General features: G+C 38.4%; 1 protein-coding gene across 6 annotated transcripts in view; it reads left to right on the forward strand.

The window, feature by feature from the left end:
* The first annotated feature begins 13,291 nt into the window (after nt 1-13,291).
* The window catches only part of RAB28 (RAB28, member RAS oncogene family), a 93,967-nt gene continuing 85,056 nt past the window's right edge, over nt 13,292-22,202 (forward strand). For 4 of the 6 annotated variants that reach the window (XM_081812603.1, XM_081812602.1, XM_081812605.1 and 1 more), the window contains exons 1-3: nt 13,292-13,575; nt 14,975-15,121; nt 18,152-18,248. In XM_081812603.1, coding sequence (XP_081668729.1) covers nt 13,501-13,575; nt 14,975-15,121; nt 18,152-18,248 — 319 coding nt within the window. In that variant the 5' untranslated portion in view covers nt 13,292-13,500. The remainder of the gene's footprint in view (nt 13,576-14,974; nt 15,122-18,151; nt 18,249-22,202) is intronic. The other 2 variants (XM_081812607.1, XM_081812606.1) reach the window with 1 other exon arrangement.

Below are 22,202 nucleotides of genomic sequence, written 5' to 3' on the forward strand. Positions count from 1 at the left end.
TCAGGTCATGATCCTGGAGTCCCGGGATCGAGTCCCGCATCGGGCTCCCTGCTCAGCAGGGAGTCTGCTTCTCCCTCTGACCCTCCCCCCTCTCATGTGCTCTCTCTCTCTCATTCTCTCTCTTTCAAATAAATAAAATCTTTAAAAAAAAAAAAGCTCAAATTAACAAAAACAAGGGTTTGCACATCCTGTATAGTTTATAGAGTTCTTTAACATACTGGTATTTAGTTTGATGTTCATGGTAATCTTATGAGGTGCTTACTCTTATTTCCATTTTATGAGTAATGAAACTGAGGCTCAGAGACTTACCTAAGGCCTCCAAACTAGTAATAAGTAGAGCTGTACACCCATGTACACCCGTGCTCAGTGCCTCTCAACCTATTCCATAATTTCCTAGTATATATCCTTAAATAATTTTTGTATATTTACCATGGGTTAGTGGAGGGCTGAGTAATTACGGAAAGGTATGCTTCATTCCATTATCTAAAAACTAAACTTTCTTTGGAAAAAGCTAATGAGGCTCAGTCCAAGATAACTACAAATATTTCCTCAAAATGGTAACAGATTTGCAGAGTTATTTATTTATTACTATTTCTTGCTTTATTTTTTTTCTACTTTTCTGCCCCTTCTTTTAGGGTCTTATGTTCTGTACAGCAATTTACAAACTGCAATTTATAATAGTTTAAGGTCTACTTGGATCATTATGAGGATGAAGTTAGAAGATGTACATCTAAATTCCTCATAAGGTACCTGGTTTATGATGGGCGCTCAAAAAAATAGAAATTTGTAGATTATTTTATTTGCAAAGAAAGTATACCTCTAATCCAATAATTGATCTTGTATCCCTTATAGCATGTATCAGTTGGGAGTCCTCTAGAGAAACAGAACCACTAGTGTGTGTGTGTGTGTGTGTGTGTGTGTGTGTGTGTGGAGAGAGAGAGAGAGAGAGATGGAAAGAGAGAGACTGATTTTAAAGAATTGGCTTACGTGATTGTGGGAGACTGGTAAATCTGAAATTTGTAACGTAGGCTGACAGACTGGAAATAGGCAGGATTTCTATGTTGCCATCTTGAGGTAGAATATCTTCTCCAGGAAACCTCAGATTTCGAAAATTAGCCATCACACGGTGTGTAGTATTAATCCATGGCTTTGTGTAAACAGAGCCTCTATCACATGTTTTTATTGAATTCAGTTAAATTATTTTTTTAGGAGAATGTTTCTTACGTGTCACATCAAACTTTAATTTATCCATATTTAGTCAGAAAGCTTATTCCCTCCCTTTGCTCACCTTCCAAAAAAGATATTTGAGGGGTGCCTGGGTGGCTCAGTTGTTAAGGGTCTGCCTTTGGCTCAGGTCATGATCCCGGGGTCCTGGGATCAAGCCCTGCATCGGGCTCCCTGATCCGCAGGAAGCCTGCTTCTCCCTCTCCCACTTCCCCTGCTTGTGTTCCCGCTCTCGCTATATCTCTCTCTGTCAAATAATAATAATAAAAAAAGATATTTGAAAAATATTGGCATCATTGACTTAACTGTATAACTTGCCATGGTGACTGTTTTTTGGCAAACTTCATTTGAATATTTATATTCTAATGGGCTTACTTGATATCTAAATGAAATGCTTCAGTAATAGGTCCTAACATAGATATATTCAGTCCTAAGCACTGTATATATATTTTCTTTTTAAGATTTTATTTTTTTTACTCTTTTTTTTAAGATTTTATTTTATTTATTTGAGGTGAGGAGGAGCAGAGGGAGAGGGAGAAGCAGACTGCCGTCCCCCCTCCCCCCGGTTAGCATGGGGCCTCACAGGTTTGACCCCAGACCCCAGATCATGACCTGAGTTGAAACCAAGAGTCGGGCACTTTAACCCACCATGCCACCAAGGTGCCCTTTAAGATTTTATTTTTAAGTAATCTCTATGCCCAAGGTGGGGCTCGAGCTCACATCCCTGAGATGAAGAGTCGCATGCTCTACCAACTGAGCCAGCCAGACATCCCTGTATATGTATTATTGATAAGCTTTATAATAACCCTATGAAGTAAGTACTATTACTATAGTCTCTATTTTACAGATGAGGAAATGGAAACTCGGAGGATTTAAATGACTTGTCCAGGGTCATAAACTTGACTACAAGTGAAAATCAGATTTGTTTGAATCTTGTTTGAACTTTAACCACTATGCTCAAGCAGCAATTCATGTTCTCATGATACTAATTTATTCATTTTAGTAATAACACCTGAGACACTGGAAAATCCTTAAATACATTCTGAGTCAAAGCATTTTTATATAGTAAGACTGAACTCTTGATATATGTAGGAGAATTGAGGCCTTTTTCATGTGAACCTTTCTACAATAAGGATCTAAGTATTGGAAATCAGTGTCTTAACTACTTCTAAGATTTCTCTCCTGGAATTTTTTAGTTTAAAAGTAGAGTTTCTGATATAATGTGTTTTTTTTTTTTTAAAGATTTTATTTATTTATTTGAGAGAGAGAATGAGATAGAGAGAGCATGAGAGCGGGGAGGGTCAGAGGGAGAAGCAGACTCCCCGCCGAGCAGGGAGCCCGATGTGGGACTCGATCCCGGGACTCCAGGATCATGACCTGAGCCGAAGGCAGTCGCTTAACCAACTGAGCCACCCAGGCGCCCTCTGATATAATGTTTTATGCAACCTTAGTTCTAAATAGTACTTGGAAAAAGGGTTCTTTGGTCAAATAAGTTTGGGCAATTTGGGGTTTAAAAAGTCCAAAGAGATTGTCTTCTTCAGTATTTCTCAGAGTATGCTGTGCTCAAGGGCATGATCACTTTGCAAACGTGGGGTGGCTATAGACACTTCTAAACTTTATTTGAGTAGGAATTCATGGGACTAGTGTCCCAAAGAATACACTTTTGGGAAATGCTATCCCAAGGTTAAGACAACACTTTATAATAGCATCTTGCTTGTTGGAATGTTTTAAACCTAAATTTAACAAAGTAGATAAGCTGGAAACCCAGACAGCTAAGGGACACCCCCGGTAAAGCAATTATACTCTAGAGGAGAGCTGTGGAAAGCACGGTTTCAGAAGGGATCAAAGTAAGGATATTATGTCACTACTCTCTATGAAATCTGGAAATGCAGAGTTTCCTTAAAATCACTGGCTTCTCTGTGCTGGTCCTTGATGATCAGGGAAATTCACATCCCCAAAGCTCTGGAAACCACGTTTCAAATAATATTTTGCATTTGTACCATAACTTCTCTTTTTCAAAAACATGTCTACATGTATTACCTTATTTAACCATGTCGGATTCACTGGGAAGTTGTGATAGGTCTGGTTTTCACAGCTGTAGAGGTGATTTGAGAACTCTCCTGCTTTACAGATTTTTGGTTTTGTCTGGAGCTATGCTTGAGGAATCGGTGAAGCACATCCCTAAGCAATGAGGCAGAACTGCGGACAGCTGGAAATTGCACCAGCCTGGGGTTCTGTTGCCAGCAATAAGGTGTTGTTTTTTTCTTTTCAAACAAAGGCTCTTAGATGATTATGAAACTAACAGGTTTTCTATATTCGTGGAATCTACTTATCACATTGCACAGTCCTCATCTGCCCACAGTGAAAAGGACTGTAGCTAACTAGTCTTTTGTTGTCATTGATATATTTTTTCATGTTTTTTTTTCTGATTATACATTCATGCTCACTATAAAAAATTCATACACTGCAGAAATGTATAATATGGAAAGTGATAGTTCTTGATAATCTCATTACTTTCAATGGTTGTTAAGAACATGGTTTTTATTCTTCTAGATGTAATTTTACTATTTATTTACTATTATCTGTATATATATATAGATGAGTGCAATTTTTAAAAAGTTTTTTTAAAAAGTTTTCTATTTTAGGGCGCCTGGGTGGCTCAGATGGTTGAGCGTCTGCCTTCGGCTCAGGTCATGATCTCAGGGTCCTGGGATCGAGTCCCGCATCGGGCTCCCTGCTCCTTGGGAGCCTGCTTCTCCCTCTGCCTTTCTCTCTCGCTCTGTCCCTCATGAATTAAAAAAAAAAAAAAAAAGTTTTCTATTTTAAAAGTTTTTAAATAAAGGCTTTTAATTAACTTTTCCCTTAAAGGTTGGTTTATCGTGTGTCTTCTTTAAGAAATCTTCACCTAGCCCAAGATCATGAAAATACTTCCCTGTGTTATCTTTTTTAAAGCTTTCTTACTTACTTTATTTATCTTTTTTTCTATGCTGAATGTGGGGCTTGAACCCATGACCCAGGGATCAAGAGTTGGGCTTGAACTCACAACCCTGAGATCAAGAGTCACATGCTCTACTGACTGAGCCAGCTAGGTACCCAGAAAGCTTTCTTGCTTTAGACTTAGCGTTACAAAATATCTGGAATTGATTTTTGAATATGGTGCAAGGCAGGAGTCAAGATTCATTTTTGTTCTATATGAATATCTAATTGGCCCAGGACTATTTATTGCAAAGAGAGTCCTTTTCTGTGTTCTGGAGTGCCACTTTTATGATGAATCAAGAAAAAGTATATCTTTTGGAACTGCAATTATATATTTTGAACATATTCCATAGTCTTCTCTCTATTTTCTATCCCACTGTTTTTGTGTCTTTCAGTGTGGATATTGTCTTCTGACTTACACCTTTCTTCTCTCTTTAACTATGTCTGACCTGCTATTAAACTTACCCATTGGGTTAATTTCAGTCATTATATTTTTTTATTGCTACTTTCCATCTGGTCCTAACAAAATTCTCAATCTTGTCATGTAAACCCTTACACATACTAGCTACTTAAAGACCACGTTCCACAGCACCATTATCTGGATCTTGGTGGTATACTTCTATAGTTCATCATTTCTTTTGAGTTTTAGTCATAGAGTCTTGCTCCTCATATATACCAAGCTTTTGGTTGAGTGCCAGAAATTGATTATGGAAATTGTAGAGATAATCTGATATTCCTCCAGAGAGGATATGGCTTTGCTTCTGGTAGTTCACTTAGGGCACAAACAATCCCCAGTCGCGTGAGTCCCATGAGGGACTGAGATAGTACAAAAATCGACTTTACTTTCTGTGGAGATGATTTCTTTCTGGTTCAGTCACCCTTACTTCTACAATGTAGCTTTTCAGGGTCTTAAAAAAGATGGGAGCTGGTTTACCATCCTTTTTTTTTTTTTTTTAAAGATTTTATTTATTTATTTGACAGAGAGAGACACAGCGAGAGAGGGGAACACAAGCAGGAGTGGGAGAGGGAGAAGCAGGCTTCCCGCTGAGCAGGAAGCTCAATACAGCGATTGATCCCAGGACCCTGGGATCATGACCCGAGCCGAAGGCAGAGGCTTAACTGACTGAGCCACCCAGGCGCCCCTGGTCTACCACCCTTGATGTGTGCTTAACTGTGATGTTTGTTCAGTGCTCTGCTCCCGGCTCTAGGAGAATGTTGAGAGCACTACGTACCTATCTTTGAATCTGCAGATACCTTCTGGGGAGAGTGGCCCCCAAGCTGGATTCTGCTTTTTGGGCTTCCTTTCTCCTTTAGACCTTTGGAAACTCTCTGATAACTTCAAACAGATTAAAAAATATTACGGCTAGCTTTTTGAGTTTGCCTTAGTGGGAAGAGTGGTCCTAACCATCTAGCCTATTTTTGCTGGAAGCTTATATGATCCTGATGGTGCTTTTTGTCACACGGATATTTAAAATTTTATGTACACAAATTACCAGTATTTAATTTTTTGACTTGGGTGAATTTTATGCCATGCTTACAGGACCTATTTACACTCAATATTATAAATATTTACCCTTTTTTTCTTTTCCTCGCTTGCTTCCTTTTAGTTTCTGCCAATGGCGGGGGAGCGGGGGGGTTACTAGAGAGAGTTTGGAAGGTACTAGAGAGGAGGCAGACGGGGCTTCCACCCACCGTTTTTCGGGTAGTCCTATCAATGTTCTTCCAACAATGGCATTTCACCTCCGCAGGAGAAGCTGGTTCTTTCCAGCTTCCCACTTCTTTCCACACTCCTAGAATCAGCCTCAGTGTGCTCCCGTGGAGACCCCACAGCCCTGGAGCAGTTTTCTGGTCTCAGCAGGGAGTTCTAGCTCTGGGGAGCCCCTGTGCAGACCCTCTAATGCATGGCCGGTAGCAGCCAGTGGAACTCCGTCCTCAGAATTCTGACTCAGCTACTTGGCTTCTTCCTCTATGTCCTGGAAGCAGAGCAGCCCTGAGGCAGTGGTCTTGATCCCAGCTCCCCAGGCCTTCTCCCTCAAGCGTCAATGTTAGGACAACTCCCGACCTCTTCCCTTGTCCTCGGGGGTCTTGTGGTAGTAACTGCTTCCTGAAGTAACTGACATGGTGTTACCTCAGTGTTTCCTTTTTGTTTTTTTTTTCAGTCCTTCGACACCATGTAACCAATTCCCTATGTTAAATTCTCTCTGATAACACAACTATGCGGCCTCTATTTTCTTGACTGGTAAAGATATTGTTGGACTTCTTAATTTTTGCCAATGTACTGGGCATGAAATGGTATCTCACTGAGCTCTTTGTGTGTGTGTGTTTCTGTGGTTATACTTTTGGACTTTTTAAAAAGATTTTATTTTATTTTATTTGAGAGTGAGAGAGAGCATGTATGAGTGGGGAGGACCAGAAGGAGAGGGAGAGAGAAAGAATCCCAAGCAGGCTCCGCACTCAGCACAGAGCCCCACACTGGGCTTGATCTCATGGCCCTGAGATCACGATCTGAGCCAAAATCAAGAGTTGGATGCGTAACTGACTGAACCACTCAGACACCTCTAGGTTGGACAATTTTTCATAAGCTTATTGTCTGTTTCATTTTCTGTGAAACACCTTCTAATGAATTTGCTGATTTTTCTACTGAATTTTTGTTTTCTTATTGATTTGTAGTTCTTCGTGGATTCTGAATATCAATTGGTTGTAAATTTTATGGTTATAAATATCTTCCCCAGTTTGTGACTTCTGCTTTCCCTTTCTTTATGGTATCTTTTCATGGAATCGTTTTTAATTTTAATGTAATTTTCTTTTTTTTTAAAATATGTATAATACATAATCTTTTATGATTAACTCTTTGTGTCTTGTTCAAGAAATCTATCTCGGGCGCCTGGGTGGCTCAGTCATTAAGTGTCTGCCTTTGGCTCAGGTCATGGTCCCATGGTCCTGGGATCGAGTCCCACATCAGGGTCCCTGCTCGGCGGGAAGCCTGCTTCTCCCTCTCCCTCTCCCCCTGCTTGTGTTCCCTCTCTCGCTGTCTCTCTCTGTCAAATAAATAAATAAAATCTTTTAAAAAAAAGAAATCTATCGCAAGATAAGAAAGATAGTCACCTCAAATTATTTAAATTTTGCTTTTCACATTTAGAATCTTCATTCCATTGGAATTATGAGAGAGGAGAACAAGAGAGGGAGAGAGAGAGGAGATGTAGGATTCCAATTTCATTTCTTTTTCTATGTGGTTTCTAACTACTACCCTTTTATGTGCTACCATATATATTTTGTCAAATATCAAAGTTTCATGTAAATGAGAGTCAATTTTGTGGCTCTTCATTTTGTTATAATGGTTAATATGTTTATCCTTGAAATAATAAATATATTGTATCTTCATTATTATAACTTGATGCAAAGTCTTGATATCTGTAAAGCAAATTCTTTGGCCTTTTTTTCCTGGAATATCTTCAGTATTCTTGGATTTTTGCCGTCCAAATGCATCATTTCAATATTCCATGAATAATTTTATTAGAATTGCATTGACACTATAGGTCATTTTGTAGAACTGATATATTTGCAATATTTTGTTTCTGTGCATGGACATGGGATATTTCATGATTTCATGATCATTTAGTGTTTATTTACTGTCTTTCAATGTTTTGTAATTTTTTCCATATACATATTTAAGATAAATTCCGAGGTATTGCATTATATAGTTGCAATTGTAAATAGTGTCTTTTAGAAAAATTATGTTGTCTGTTGATCCTTTCATTTCTTGCCCCTTCCCTTAAGTTTCCTCATTGTTTATTCTTTTGGATGTAGTTTAACATCATTTGCCACTTAAGAAAGTCAGGGAGGTTTTGAGTGAAAGTGTGCTTAATCTGTTTGTGCAGAACTGGCATGTTTATAATGTTGAACAAAACACTGTATGAAAACTGAAATTTCAGTGGAGATAACTAGATACAATGGATGAGCCACTCCAGGAGCAAATCAACAAATCTAGATGTTACAAAGTATATCCAAAAACCAGTTCCATGATTATGAAATGACCCAGCCACCTCAAGGCTGTAAAATGTAGATGGACAATGTGTGTGTGTGTGCGTGCACATGTGGGTGAGCATGTGTGTGTGTGTGAGAAGAGTGTGATTTGTGGACTGGGGTTTTCTTTGGGGGAGGGGTGAAGCATGCTAAAGAGCATAATTCATAATATCGCCAAACTTTAAACAATCTATTTGTCCATCAGAGGTAGAGTGGATAAATAAGTTGTGGTTAATTCATATAATGGAGTAAGTAGTATGCAGCAATGAAAAAGCACAAGCCTCTGCTGCACATACCGTGGATGACTTTCCCAGACAATATTTAGTGAAAGGAGTCAGATGCCAAAGAGCACATACTGTATGGAGGCTAGTCACATAAAATTCAAAACCAGGTAGAATTAAGTTATGGTGCTAGAATTCAGAATGGCAGTTACCTTTGTGGAGTTAGTGACTGAGAGATGACACAAGGGAGCCTGCTGGGATTCTGGACTGTACTATATGTTCATTTAGGTGGTGGTTACATGCACATACAACGCATGAAACACAAACACACACACGCACGCACGCATGTACACACACGTATATCTGTGTGTGTGTATTTGCATAACCAAGGGAGAAGAGAATTTCAAGAAGAGAGCCTTATTTATTTATTCATTTTTGTCCTGTAGGAGTTCAATCAATACATCCTATGGATCATTTCTATATTTTTCTTGTGTTTAAGCAGAAACACAGTAATACCAAGTGCATGAACTGAAAGCATGGCCATTATTCTGCCTTACTCAACAATATTTTATCTTTTTTTCCCAAATCCATATTCACTGGGGCTTTAATCCTAAGGTCTGCATCTTCAAAATTATGAAATATTTAAAAAGATGACAGAAAACTAATGGATGACTATTGGATTTAAAATGATAGCAGAGGTTGGTGGTTTTGAAATCAGTTTACTTGTTGATTCACTTACTCTTTTTCACCTTAGTGATAAATAAAAATGTTCAGATAGTTTTACTCTTTATCCCATCCATTGACTGTTTTACTCTTTTTTTTTTACCCGAATCTAAAATTTTCCTGTTGATTTATGGTATTTCTGTGTTTCTCCTTAGATTAGTTTCCTGTGGCCATTGTGACAAATTACCATAAATTTGGTGGCTTAGAACAACATTTATTTTCTCATAGCTTTGCAGTCTGCAAATGCTAAATCAGTGTTTGCTGGGCTGAAGTCAAGGTGTTGACAGAGCTGCACTCTCTCCAGAGGCTCTACAGGGAGAATTCCTTCCTTGCCTCTTCCAGTTTCTGGTGCTGGCTGGCATTCCTTGGCTGGTGGCTGCGTCACTGGTTTCTGCCTCTGTGGCCCAATACCTTCTCTTTTTCTGTCTGGGTCAAATTTCCCTCTGTCTCTCTTTTATAAGGGTACATGTGATTGCATTTAAGGCCCACCCCGATAATCCAGGATAATCTCTCTATCTCAAGATCCTTAATTTAAGTACTTTTACTTCTTCATATCTAAAGAACCCTAATCTCCTGAAATTTATGGAATTTGTCTTTAAGCATTTTGTTAATTTATTGGTTTTATGACCACTGAAAAAGATTTCCCTAGTTTATGACCCTGTTGTGGGTGTTTTACATAAGCTCCACATTTTCCTTTTCTGTGATCAGCTCTATTTCTCTTTAGAATGGTAATGCACCATACTGGAAGCTTTCAGTGCTAGCTAGCATGCTCTTCTACACAGAGGAATGTATTTTTTTGAAGATTTTATTTATTTATTTGTGAGAGAGAGAGCACACGAGTCGTGGAGCTGGGTTGGGCAGAGGGAGAGAGAGAAGCAGACTTCCCACTGAGCAGGGAGCCCGACATGAGGCTCCATCCCAGGACCCTGAGATCATGACCTGAACTGAAGTCAGACTTGGGCTTAACTGACTGAGCCACCCAGGCACCCTTTTTTTTTTCTTTTTAATTTACAAATGTGGCTCCAAGTCTTCAAATCTAATTTTCAACCTGGAATATTGCCATAGATGTGTAAAATATGGTCACCTAAAATAACGCAATTGGCCTGTTTCATGTAGCAGCACTGCCCAGGATGAATCCGTATCCAAATAAATGATGTCTCTCCACCAGAGCAGTTGTCTAGGAAATTAATGATAGGAAAATGCAAAGTTTTCTTCTAAATTTCCCTTCATATGAAACCACACATGAAAATCAGTCTTACGACCTCAGCTAAATCTAGTTTTGGGCCAAAGCAGTTGTGCCAGTTGGGATGTTTCTATCTGCAAGTAATGGAATATGTAGCCAAAGTGCCCCATAACAAGAAGCCTGGAAGGCTGTGGCAATTCCAAATATTATGTCCTCACCCAAATAATGACAGCAGGGGAAAGGAGGGAGAGATATTTCTTTCTCCATCTCTCCTTTTTCTTTTTTAAAGAGAGAGGGAGAGGGAGCATATGTGTGTGTGTGTGGGGGGGAGGGTGGATGGAGAGGGAAAGAGAGAATCTTAAGCAGGCTTCGTGCGCAGCTCGGAGCCCAACGACCTGGGGCTTGATCTCATGACCCCAAGATCATGGTCTGAGCTGAAATCAAGAGTCTGATGCCTAACTGACTGAGCCACCCAGGTGCTCCTCTTCTTTTTAATCAGGGAGGAAAATCTTTTCCAGATGTCTCCCAAAGGACCTCTTCTTCTGTCTGATTGGTCAGAACTGGGTTACATAACCATTTCCATTAAGGACAAATGGAAAAGCAAATTTCTGCAACATTAACTCCCTTCATGGACAAGAAGAGGTTAAATCTGTCTTCGTTAGAAACAGATTCCTCAAGCTAACATTTACAAAGAACTTTGCAAAACCCTTCCAGGTACTTTTTCCTACTGATCCTCATGAAAAGAGCTGGTAATGTAGGGAGTTGTTAGTGGTGGTGGTTGGGAGTAGGGAAAGTACTGAGAAGTAATACTAACTGGGTAGGTACTATTGTGGACTAACCCTACTTACAGATGAAGAAGCTAGACCTTTACGGTCCTGGCTGAGTGATACCGCTTTCCCCCCCTAAAAATGAAAAGATACTAAATGTATGACACCACAGTTATGTGTGATCATGGGCTGATCAGTCATTAGTGCATCTAGATGTCCCGTTTGAGAGGATTTGTAGGATAGGAGTAAAGAGTTATATGGCCCTGAAGTAAGAACTCGATGCCAGGTATAGTTTTAATATAGGAACCCTCACGTGTTACGGGCTCGGAGCGAGAAGAGGTACACTTTTGTGTAAGGATTGCTGTTTTCTCGAAGCTTGATGATCAAGGTCTTTTTTGGATAAGTGAAGTGCATTCCAATTTAAGTATTACTGGAGATTAGGTTAACTTAATGTCTTATGCAAGATTAATAATTGTATATACTTGCTTATGTGCAGGGGTTTTATCATTAATGCACGATAATACATAGGGGTCCTGCTGGCATACATAATATTTACATGCTTATATGCATGGGGCATATCATTAATGTGTAATGATATGTAGGGAGGAGAATGAACTACTAATGTATCATTAAATGTAATCTACATAAGGAACCTGTCTAAGGTAACATGGCTAGGAAGCAGTGATGCTCCAACATGGACCATATCTACTGATGATGATGAAGAGGATAATTACACCTACTGAGGGTTACTAGTATATGCCAGGCATTGTGCTTTTACTTTACCTTGATTACTTCATTTAATTTTCAACCTTATGAAGGAGGTAGTACCTCTATTTTATAGGTAACTGTGGTTCAAGGTCACACATCTAGTAAGCACAGGTCTGTGATTAGAACGCCAGTGCTCCCTCTCGGGCTGGGTGTTTCTTAAAACTGTACTGCTTTCCCATTCTACTTCCTACATTCTTTCCAGGACCACTGCCTCTGAGCTAAGTTTTTTGTGCCTTAAGCTTACTCATCTGTAAAATGAGATAATTCTATCTACTCTAGGGTTCTCATGAGGAATGAACAGTGATCATCCCTGTGAAGTAATTAACAATGAGACAAGCATAGTAGGTTGGCACTATTATTGTAGAACTTATCTCTATTGACATTTTCTGTGACATCTTTTACCCGCTCTACTGGACTAAGACAGTACAGCAATTCTTACACTTTTTGGGCTCAGGGCCTCTTTACACTCTTAAGAAATCACTGTAGACCCCAAACAAAGAGTTTTTGTTTATGTAAGTTATAGCTATCATTACTGCTTTGAAATTAATACTAAGGAATGTTTGGAACCTTGTAACAAGCACATGATTCCTTAACTGCCAGAGTAATGCCATCATATACATCATGCATCCCCTGGAAAACTTATACTCGTGAGAGAATGGCAAAAAAGGCAAAAAAAAAAAAAAGATGTTTGTATTATTATGAAAATAATTTGGACTCTGTTGGGGCCCCCCAGAGTTCCCCGGACCACACTTTGAGAACTGCTGCTCTAGGTTACTTGCTTGATGAATGAACCATCGGATTCTGTCGTTCTGTCGAGAGAACCCATGGTTTGAGAGGTCAAAACAAGAGGCAGCGCCAGAACTCCGTTAAACTAAAGGCCACTACGGCGCTTCCCCGCAGGCAGAACGGTCCTCAGCAACCTCGGCGGCGCCCACGCTCCTCCCGAGGCTCGACCTCCGGCGCCTCCGTCCGCTCCAGGGGCCCCTCCCCTGTGCGCTGCGCCTGGCAACCGGCTCGCCGGGCGCCCAGAGACAGGCCCCGCCCCACCGCCGCTCCTCCGACTCCCAGCTTCCATGGCAACCGTGGCGCGCAGCCCAGGCGTCAACGCCCCCCCTGCAGCTAAACCATTCACTTCAGGGCCCTTCACAGGGGGTGATGGAAACACGGGAACATGATAGAACGCCTGAATGCTACTGGTTCCCATTTTCCTACCGGGTTTGAATGATATATTTTGTTTTTCTTCTTCACAGCTGCCCCTTCGAGAGCAGCGCCCGACTCGCCTGCGCAGTTCGAACGCCTCCCCCATCGCAGGCCCGCAAATGGGCCGGCTTGCTAGGGAGGCTCGCGTCCGCGCGGGTTGGCGCAGAGGAGGGGGGCGCGACCGACGTAGCGCGCGGGGGGCGGGGCGGCGCGCAGGGGAGGGGAGGTGGGCAAGATGGCGCCCGGCGAGTGATTCACCCCAGATACGTCCAGCCGCCGCTGAGACACCGGGGCGGGGGGTCCTGCCCCCACTGCCGCCCTTCCTCCTCTCCCCCGCCCCCGGAGACCCCCTCCTACCCTTCCTCCCTCTACCTCGGGGTGGGGGTGGGGGAGCGGGCCTGGTTCCCGGGACACCATGTCGGACTCTGAGGAGGAGAGCCAGGACCGGCAACTGAAAATCGTCGTGCTGGGGGACGGCACCTCCGGGAAGGTCAGTCCTCCAGCGGGCCCGCCGTCCCCGGCCTGCAGGAACCCCGGCGCGGCCCCGGCAAACCCCCGCCTCCTCCCCGCCGCTCGGCGTCGCCTCATTCCCCCAAGGGCCGGGGCCCGCCTGATCGTGGCCTGGGGCCAGACACGGAGTAGGCGCTGGGTGTAGGCTGGCGAGAGCTGTCCAGCTCTTCTTAAATTAAAAAAAAAAAAAAAAAAAGAAAAAAAAAAGTCACTCCCCAACTCCCTGCCTGGATCGCGAACTCCCACTTCTTCAAGAGTCGAGCCAGCATCGCCCTCCTGGGAAGCTTTCCAGCTTCTCGCCTCTGAGGACTGGCAAAGATCCGCCAAGGCGTCTTACCTCTTTTTACTTTAGTCCAGGTCACACTTTGCCTTTGCCCCCCCCCCCCAAGCCCCCCCCATCCCCGCATCCCCGGCCGCTTTACGGGTTCTCATACCGACACTGCACTCCCAAGAACTTGGCCCTGCGATCAAATGCCCTGGGTGAGCACTGGGGCTCCATCACTTACTGGTCGGGACATTGGAGGGCAAAATTGCTAACCTATTTGTGCTTCATCGGTAGGGTACGTATTGATAGGGGTCGCCTCAAAGGGTGAAATGTGCAAATACACATTAAATGTGAAAATCCACATAAAGCTTTCGGAACATGGTGTGCACTCAATAAACGCTAGTTGCTGTTTTATAGCATCATACCTGTTCATCACTGCTCGAAGCACAGCACCTGTCAGCACAAGCATTCATTCAGCAGGTATCTATCGAGCTCCTAATTTGGGCTGATGCTGAGAGTAGAGCTGCTATCGTGACAGAGGGGATCCTTGCTCAGAGTCTCGTCTTTGGTGACGGTCGATTGAATAAATGAGACCGAGTGCGTGAGAATATCCGACAGCCAGTCTCCTTACCTCTTAGGCTGGGGTTTTTAACTCTGGGCTGTGGAGCTCCTGAAAATGACATAATCATCTCGGTGCTTGCTCTTTGGGGAGGGTCCATGGGATCCCAAAAGGGTCAGTGACCACCCCCCAAATAAAGTGAGGAGCCTCTGCCCGGGGTGTCTTCACACTTGTCGCTTCTGTCCAAGGCGCCAACACTGTTTCTGGGAATATTGCTAAAGTCTGTGTCCTTTCTTCTTCCCTCCCATTTCCTAGCCAGAGTCTTCAGAAACGCAGGTTGTTATTGTTACCAGTTTCCGGCTTCACGATCCGTTTTACTGGTGTAGCTTGGACCCTGGTTTCTCTGGTGACGACTGCTCTTTGCATCTTCCCTGGCAGTTGGCCCTGCAAAGCTGCTGCAGTCTTTGGTTCTGAGATTTGAGTTCCTAGGGCACCTGGGAGAGGTGTCATTCATATGCAAAATTTGGAGCATTCTGTTAATTTCTTGCCTTCCAGGATGATATTTTGTTACTGATTTTTATTGCTGAGAAAAAACAACCTAAGATGATTAAAAGGTTTTGGGGAAGCAACTTTTTGAGTGTTTCAATTGTTTTAAATAAATCAGCATTGTTTCTAACACTCTTATTCAATAAAAATTTAAAGGTATATTTGCATGGTTTTCTTATTATTCAATTTTCTTTTGGATACCTTCTAATTTTTCATTTCCTAAATCCTTTTATGGTCAACTCATAACTGAATTCACTTCCTGTTTAAAATTACAATGACAATCTATAGCACTGATACACTTGTTAAAAGAGACAAAAATTGCCCATTACCATCTACGTTCTATCATAATTCTTTAAACTTTTGTTCATTTCTACCAGTATTTATCAGTTAGTTTCATACATGTGTTACTCAGATGAAGTTTGTTCATAATTTTGTTTCTGGGTTTTTTATTTAGCCCTTCTTATGTTTTCTTCTTGTTGCTAATTTAGTGTGAATAATTACAGTTTTTCATTTCTGTCTAAAATTCTGTCTAGTATAGGACTGGGCATGATTTTTTTTCCCTTCCATATTTTATGTTGAATTAGGACTATCATTCTGCTTAAAAGGGTGAGTGATAACTCTTTATGGTGTTCTGATTTAGTCTTTATCATCTTGACTAATCTCTTTTAAAACTGTAAAGGCATTTTCTGCCAGAGATTTTCAGATACGAACATCAGAAACCTAACCTTCTTTCATTATTTGTGTATCAAGCTTTTTTCTTCTCCATACCCTATTCAGCTCTCAAGTTATTGGCAGCTGCCAACATTCCCATTCTATTTCCTTTACTATCCTTTTATGAATTCAGCCTCTCTTTCATTCTTATTTGTGTACTAGTTGAACTCCTGGCTGTTTTTTCTAGCATTAATTTTTCTTGTCAGTTTTAACTCATGGCATTTAAATACACATTGGTGGAAGCAATCGAGTATTGAGATAATCACTAATAGTTTCTCCAAGAGAAATTTAGCTCCTCCTCCTAGTATCATGTGTTTCTATTTCTTTCTGTTTTGATTCATACTTTTGATTTTATTACATATTTCTTAAGATTTTTTTGAGGCAAAATATTTTTTTTTTTTTTGTATTAGTAAATGTAGTATGGTAAAAATTGTTAGCAGAAGCTCACCAAACAAAACAATATAAAGGATCAGATAAAGATGTTTCACATATGATAGATGATTGTTCCCTTCATAATTGTTTAAGAAGGGAATTTATATAATGACTTGTGAGAAATTATTAAGTGTGAAAGAGGGCAGAAAGTCTAGAGAATTGAAGAGGAAGTGCCTACCACTGATTGAGTTGATTCTCTGTTTAATTTTATAGTATGTCCAGAGATGGTATAAGAACACATTTTAATATTCTGTGTTCCCATGGGCCTATACTTTTGACAGATTATACTTTATTCCCATCAAAAATCCTAGCTTTATGTTTGCCTCAAAAGTGTGAGGGTAGGGCTTTCAGAATCTCGAAGTCCTGTTTCCAAGAAAAGAACCTTTGAATTTCTAAAAATATTCATTAATATAAAAACACTGAACTTTGAGAACCTTACATGAAAGTGAAAAATTACCTTAAATGGCACAATGCTAATGTTACATGTGCCTTGAGTTTCTCTTTGTCTTATAAAAGTATATCTACCATCCCTATATTAAACATTTTGAAATATCTGTAATAGTTAAATAGTGGCAATTATTTTTCTCTGGAACTCTGAACCTCTTAACAGAAGATTTTGTACTCTAAGTTAAACAAGCACAATGGCATAAATAAAGCTAAATGAAAAAACAAAAAGTTTTAAAAAGGAATGCTTACCTTTTTTAATCCAATCTCTCAGTTTTTATATTATTGTTATATGCTTCGGGAAGCCAAACAAATTTTCATTTGAGTGTAGTGAGTTTATTTCTCAGTGCCTAGCAGAACATCTTTCTTAGGGTGCTTAATAAATATTTGACCACATATCTTAGAAATTTATTACAAATGCTGAGTATTTAAATAATAAAAGAATTGGTTAGGGTGTGCAGATTGTCATTTGTGTGAAAAGCATGGTTCTTGTGTCAAAAGGAATTTTAGTTCTTTTTGTTTGAAGAAATTGAAATTTGGCCAAGTTTTCTTTTGCATTGCTGCATTTATGTAATAATTAATTATACTAAGCTATCTTGGAAATTTAAGTTTTCATTATTTTGGGAGTTGATATCTAATTTTAACTTTTAAAATAAAAAAAGGTAATTTTCACTTAACTTTGGTAGTCTTTCTTAAAGAGCATAAAAGCTTCGTGAATCTGCCTTTCTTTTTCGTGAAGTTTACAAATAGTGCATTTAAAATGTTTAAGAAGCTTTTAAGTTATTGAGTTATTTCAGTTGTTTCCAGAATGATTTTGATTCTGCTTTGATAGGAAATGGTACTCCAGAGTTTTGAATACAACTTTAATTTGTTATTTAAAAAAAATGCAGAAATATGTATATCTGTTCTGGTTATAATATTCTTGTGACTTTTAATCTTTATGGTTGTTGGATGGAAAATACTTATTTTTGCCTGCTTAATATTAGTCTTAAAAATACTGACTTTTTAATTTTAAAGATAAATATTATCACAGTCATTCTGTAGGATAATTTTCACTTAACATCTTTAATATAGAGAAAAATTAGACATCTAAAGGTACTTTTTTGTAGGGAAAAAGGAAAAATTATATGAATGGGCTTTCCCCTTTTTAATTAGTACCTCTTATTATTGGCTAAGAGCATAAATATTCAGAGTATTTAACCTCAGAAATGAAGCTTAGAATTCTCTGAAATTTGTATTGAACTGATATATATGGATATATAGGAGTCAGATCTTTAGTCATGTTGTTTTAGTTTTCTTGTTGATAAATCTCAAATTCTAAGTTCCAGCAAGGAGAAGGAGCTTGACTATTCAGGGGATTTAAAGAGATCTAACAGATTAGTCTGTTGTCCCCACTGATAGCTGTTGTCAAGTGAAATTTACCTGGTGGAGTGTTAAGTCCCTCCTCCCTCTGTAACTGATTAGCACTGCTTAAAATTGTTTGTTGGATTAATGGTAGTATAAATACTAAGATTACTTAATAAGGTTAGTAATGATTTTATGTTTGCATTTCTAAAACAAAGACATTAATTTTGATATTCTATGCATCAATTTTTTTAGACCTCCTTAGCTACATGTTTTGCTCAAGAAACTTTTGGGAAACAGTACAAACAAACTATAGGACTGGATTTCTTTTTGAGAAGGATAACATTGCCAGGTAAGAGACTAAAAAATCTTAACATAGAAAATTGTACATATCTTACAATAATAGCAGAAATATGTAAAATAAATTTGGGGGTTGTTTCTGCATGAAAATATATATAATTAGCAGATCTATCATAGGGAGGTCAACTTTCATCAGGATCTCCCATGAAGACATATTGTCCATGGGTGTGAGAGAAAAGTTTATATATTCCCCCACTCTCCCGCTGTTTTTGACCACTCCACACATTTTTCAAGGATAAACAATAGTTACTTATAAAATTCTAAAAAGTTAAAAAAAATCAAATGCTATACAATTACAAACAGATATTGTATAAACTAAATGTGAAAAGACTGGAAAGGATTATTTTTTTAAAATATTATTTTGATTAGCCTCTGCTTCAGTTTTTTGTTCGAGAGAAAGTTGGAACAGAAGTATAATGTAGCTATGGAACCTCTGTGCTCTAATATGTGAATGCTGTTTTATGCAAGGCAGCATGAAATTGCTGGCATTTAATAGACCACTAAAATTTAGGGTCCCTAGGCACTCATAAAAATACAGTTTGAGCATTCAAGATGTTTCAGTTCACCATGCAAAGAAACTATTTAGATGCCAGTTGCAGCACATTTTGTGGGAAATACAGGGATATAATAACAAAAAGAGAGTGGTTTCTGTTTTAAGTTAGTTTCTGAACAATTGGGGCTTTAAAATGCTCTGTCCATTCATTTGTGATGGTTAAATTATATGTTTAAAGTATTTTATTAAAAGCAGTTTATCTTGATTGACTTTCTAAACCAGTCCATCCCTCTCCTCTCTGAGGAAACACATTTGAATAAAAACGGTTGCAAGTGTAGTATCAGATTCATATACTGGAGTGTGAGTGATATAGTGGGAAGGGGTTTAATAAATTCCAATATTATTGAAATATGTTAACCTCTCAAACACCCCATCTATCAGACAGCTCTCCATGAAAGTTTTAGAGCAGCTAATGAAAACTCTTAGTAATTGAAGATATTCTGCATATCTCACTAGTAATATGCTCTATTATATTTTGTGATTGTCTGTATTCAGCAACCAATGAAAAATAAATTGAAAGATATAGTATGAGAAAAGAATTCCAACTTTCTATTACTAAGTTATTGTTCAGCAAGAGGCTTAATGAGAAACATACGCATATTTTGTTTCATTTGTATTTCCTTTTAATGTATTCAAAACTGAAAAATCTCATTTTACTTTTATTATTCTCATTTGTATGGGTTAATGCTACATTCAGAGTATTTATAGCATTCACTAGAAGAATACATACACAAATCATATAATATACATGTTGAAAGCTTATTTTTTGTAACAGTTTTTTCAGAGATGGCAGTTGTACATAGAGAACCTTAATATATGTATTTAGTTATTGACTATTGTTTTTGATGCTAATTAGCAAGAGCATCAGCTTTCTGTACCATTAATATTATTTAGTTATTCTGACTTTTTTTTTTAGTTCAAAGGCTTAAATATAGGAATAAGCACCACTCAATCATTAAAAATATTTTAGGACTGGTTTTGGACATTTTATATAGGTGATATATACATATGATGATTTCTGATCTGTTGCACAATACTACCCATTTTAAAGTTTTGATTACTTTGTAAAAAGTATTTGGTATTTTTGAAATCAAAATTTATAGTATAATATTTTAGAGTTAGAAAGTACTTATATTAAAAATGACGTTAGGAAATTTATACTCTCAATGAATGTATATTTTAATGAATTCCTGACTAAGTTTTTATTTTGATGGGTAGAATTCCAGAAAAAAATTCTTTTTTTTAAACTTTTTTATTGTTATGTTAATCACCATACATTACATCATTAGCTTTTGATGTAGTGTTCCATGATTCATTGTGCATAACACCCAGTGCTCCATGCAGAACGTGCCCTCTCTTTTTTTTTTTTTTTTTAAGGCAGTTGGTTTTATGTTACTTCATGGACTCAAAATTATGTTAGAAATTTCACTAGGAAAATATTGTTTTAATGTAACTTCATTTTATATAATTAATAAGTATATTAAGAAAGGAGATAAATAAATTACAAGGTTCACAGTATATCCTTTATATATTTTAACCTTAATTTTAATTCATTGCAAGTGTCAAATGTAGGATGATTAATATATGTATCATTTGCTAAAACATTACAGGCAGCATTATTGAATTTATTGTAAAGAGCATACTAGGCGAATCTAATGTTTGTTAAGTATTCTGTCTAGTAAATCTTCTGTCCATTCAGATTGTTAGAGGTGAATACCTCCTGTCCATCTATTGACATTCTCTTCCTGCAAGTTTTCAAGGTCATTACTTTGTAAATATTCATCCATTTTAGTATATTTCATGTTCCGGTATGCTGTATAGTCTGGATGCAACCACTGTGCAGCGTTTACTGCTTAAAATAGTGTATCTGTTAGTCAGAGATTCTGCTGATAGAGCTTCTTAAGAGCCTTAGTCAAAATACTTTCAGGAAGCTTGTGGGTACAGTCCAGTAAACAGCGTTCTACTGTGAAAAGGATTTCTAAGTCTTTAGTACAAGAAGTGGGCAGACTTGTGTTTTTAGTTCCATCTTGACTGTGCAGCACTTTAAGTAAGGTTAACCAAGGCACCAAGTGTACTTTTACAAGGTCACTGTTGAATCCTCTTGGTGGCTTTGATTCATACCAAAAGCAACTTACCTGTATTTTGTCACCTCATTTATTTTATTTTTTTTTCCCCTGGTTACATGTCATTTCTTACCGGGGAGCAGGAATTTTGTAGCATTTTGCATTTGAGATTAGATTGCTGACAATTTCCTTAATGTTCTTTATTAGTGGGAAATTTATATTAGATGGATTCTTGATTTTTAAAAAGTTTTACGGTATTGATTATTTGAATTCTATTTTTGTAGGTTATTAGGTATGTCATTTTGAAAATATACATGGAGACTTGATATATTTATGTTTAGGGAAACTAAAATGAATATTGATCGGAATGCCATCTTTATGTGATTTTGTTTCTCAAAGAGAGAACCCCTGTTTATGTTTATTTTTATGTGTTAATAAGCCTAAAATTCAAATGTGGAAGTTAAAAAGATGTTTCTAGACATACGGAATAACTATGAAGCTAGTATCATTTGTGGAAGCTATAATGATAGCAAAAGTGGGTTTTTTTTTGCATTGTCGGTTATCAGTAATGCATAACTTTTTATTTCTGAGGCACGGGAATATTAAAAAAACAAGCCAACAACAACAAACAGTGTTTATTTAGAAAGGTATGAATTTAAAAAATACCTGCACAGAAATATAAATACAAACTTCTCAGATGGGAGGCAACTAAATAAACGATTTAGTCTTGAAATGATGTAGTGAGGATTTGGAAACATGAATATCATGTTCATAAAGTGGTAGCTAAGGTGTTCACAATAACTAATTCAGATTGGATCTGACTATCAGAATTTAAAGGAAGAAAAGCTTTATATTTCTTGATGCAAAGCTAAGTGATAGGATTTATTGGCCTTGAAGAAAATGGGATTAAATGCCTTATATTAAGTGTTGCCTACAATCTTACTGTAAGAAAGTTAATATTATTAAGCACTGTTTTTTTTGAAGTAAACAAATGACTGTAAAGAGTATGCAAGTAAAATGAAGAGAGTACTGTCTGTTTATCTAGGGGCTTCTGAAGCGATTTAACATACTGCTAATGACTACTAGTCTTTTCTCACCTGCTTAGTTTGAGACACCATCATAGGAGAATGAGTTGAGTTTTGAAACTTGAAAAATTTAGATTTTTAAGTAAGTGGGTTTATCCCAGTTGTTGGATAAGTCTTACTTAGTCTGTGACATTTTGGTTTTCGTCTTCACAGAGCTCTAAGAACATTTTCGTCATTACTCTGTGAGCGTTGAAAGTGTGTGTATGTGGGAATGATGACGGGTGATAAACTTCAGGAGCTCTCAT

Source organism: Leptonychotes weddellii, chromosome 2 (assembly GCF_054177405.1).
Source record: "Leptonychotes weddellii isolate Sample4059 chromosome 2, ASM5417740v2, whole genome shotgun sequence".
Classification (NCBI taxonomy): Eukaryota; Metazoa; Chordata; class Mammalia; order Carnivora; family Phocidae; genus Leptonychotes; species Leptonychotes weddellii.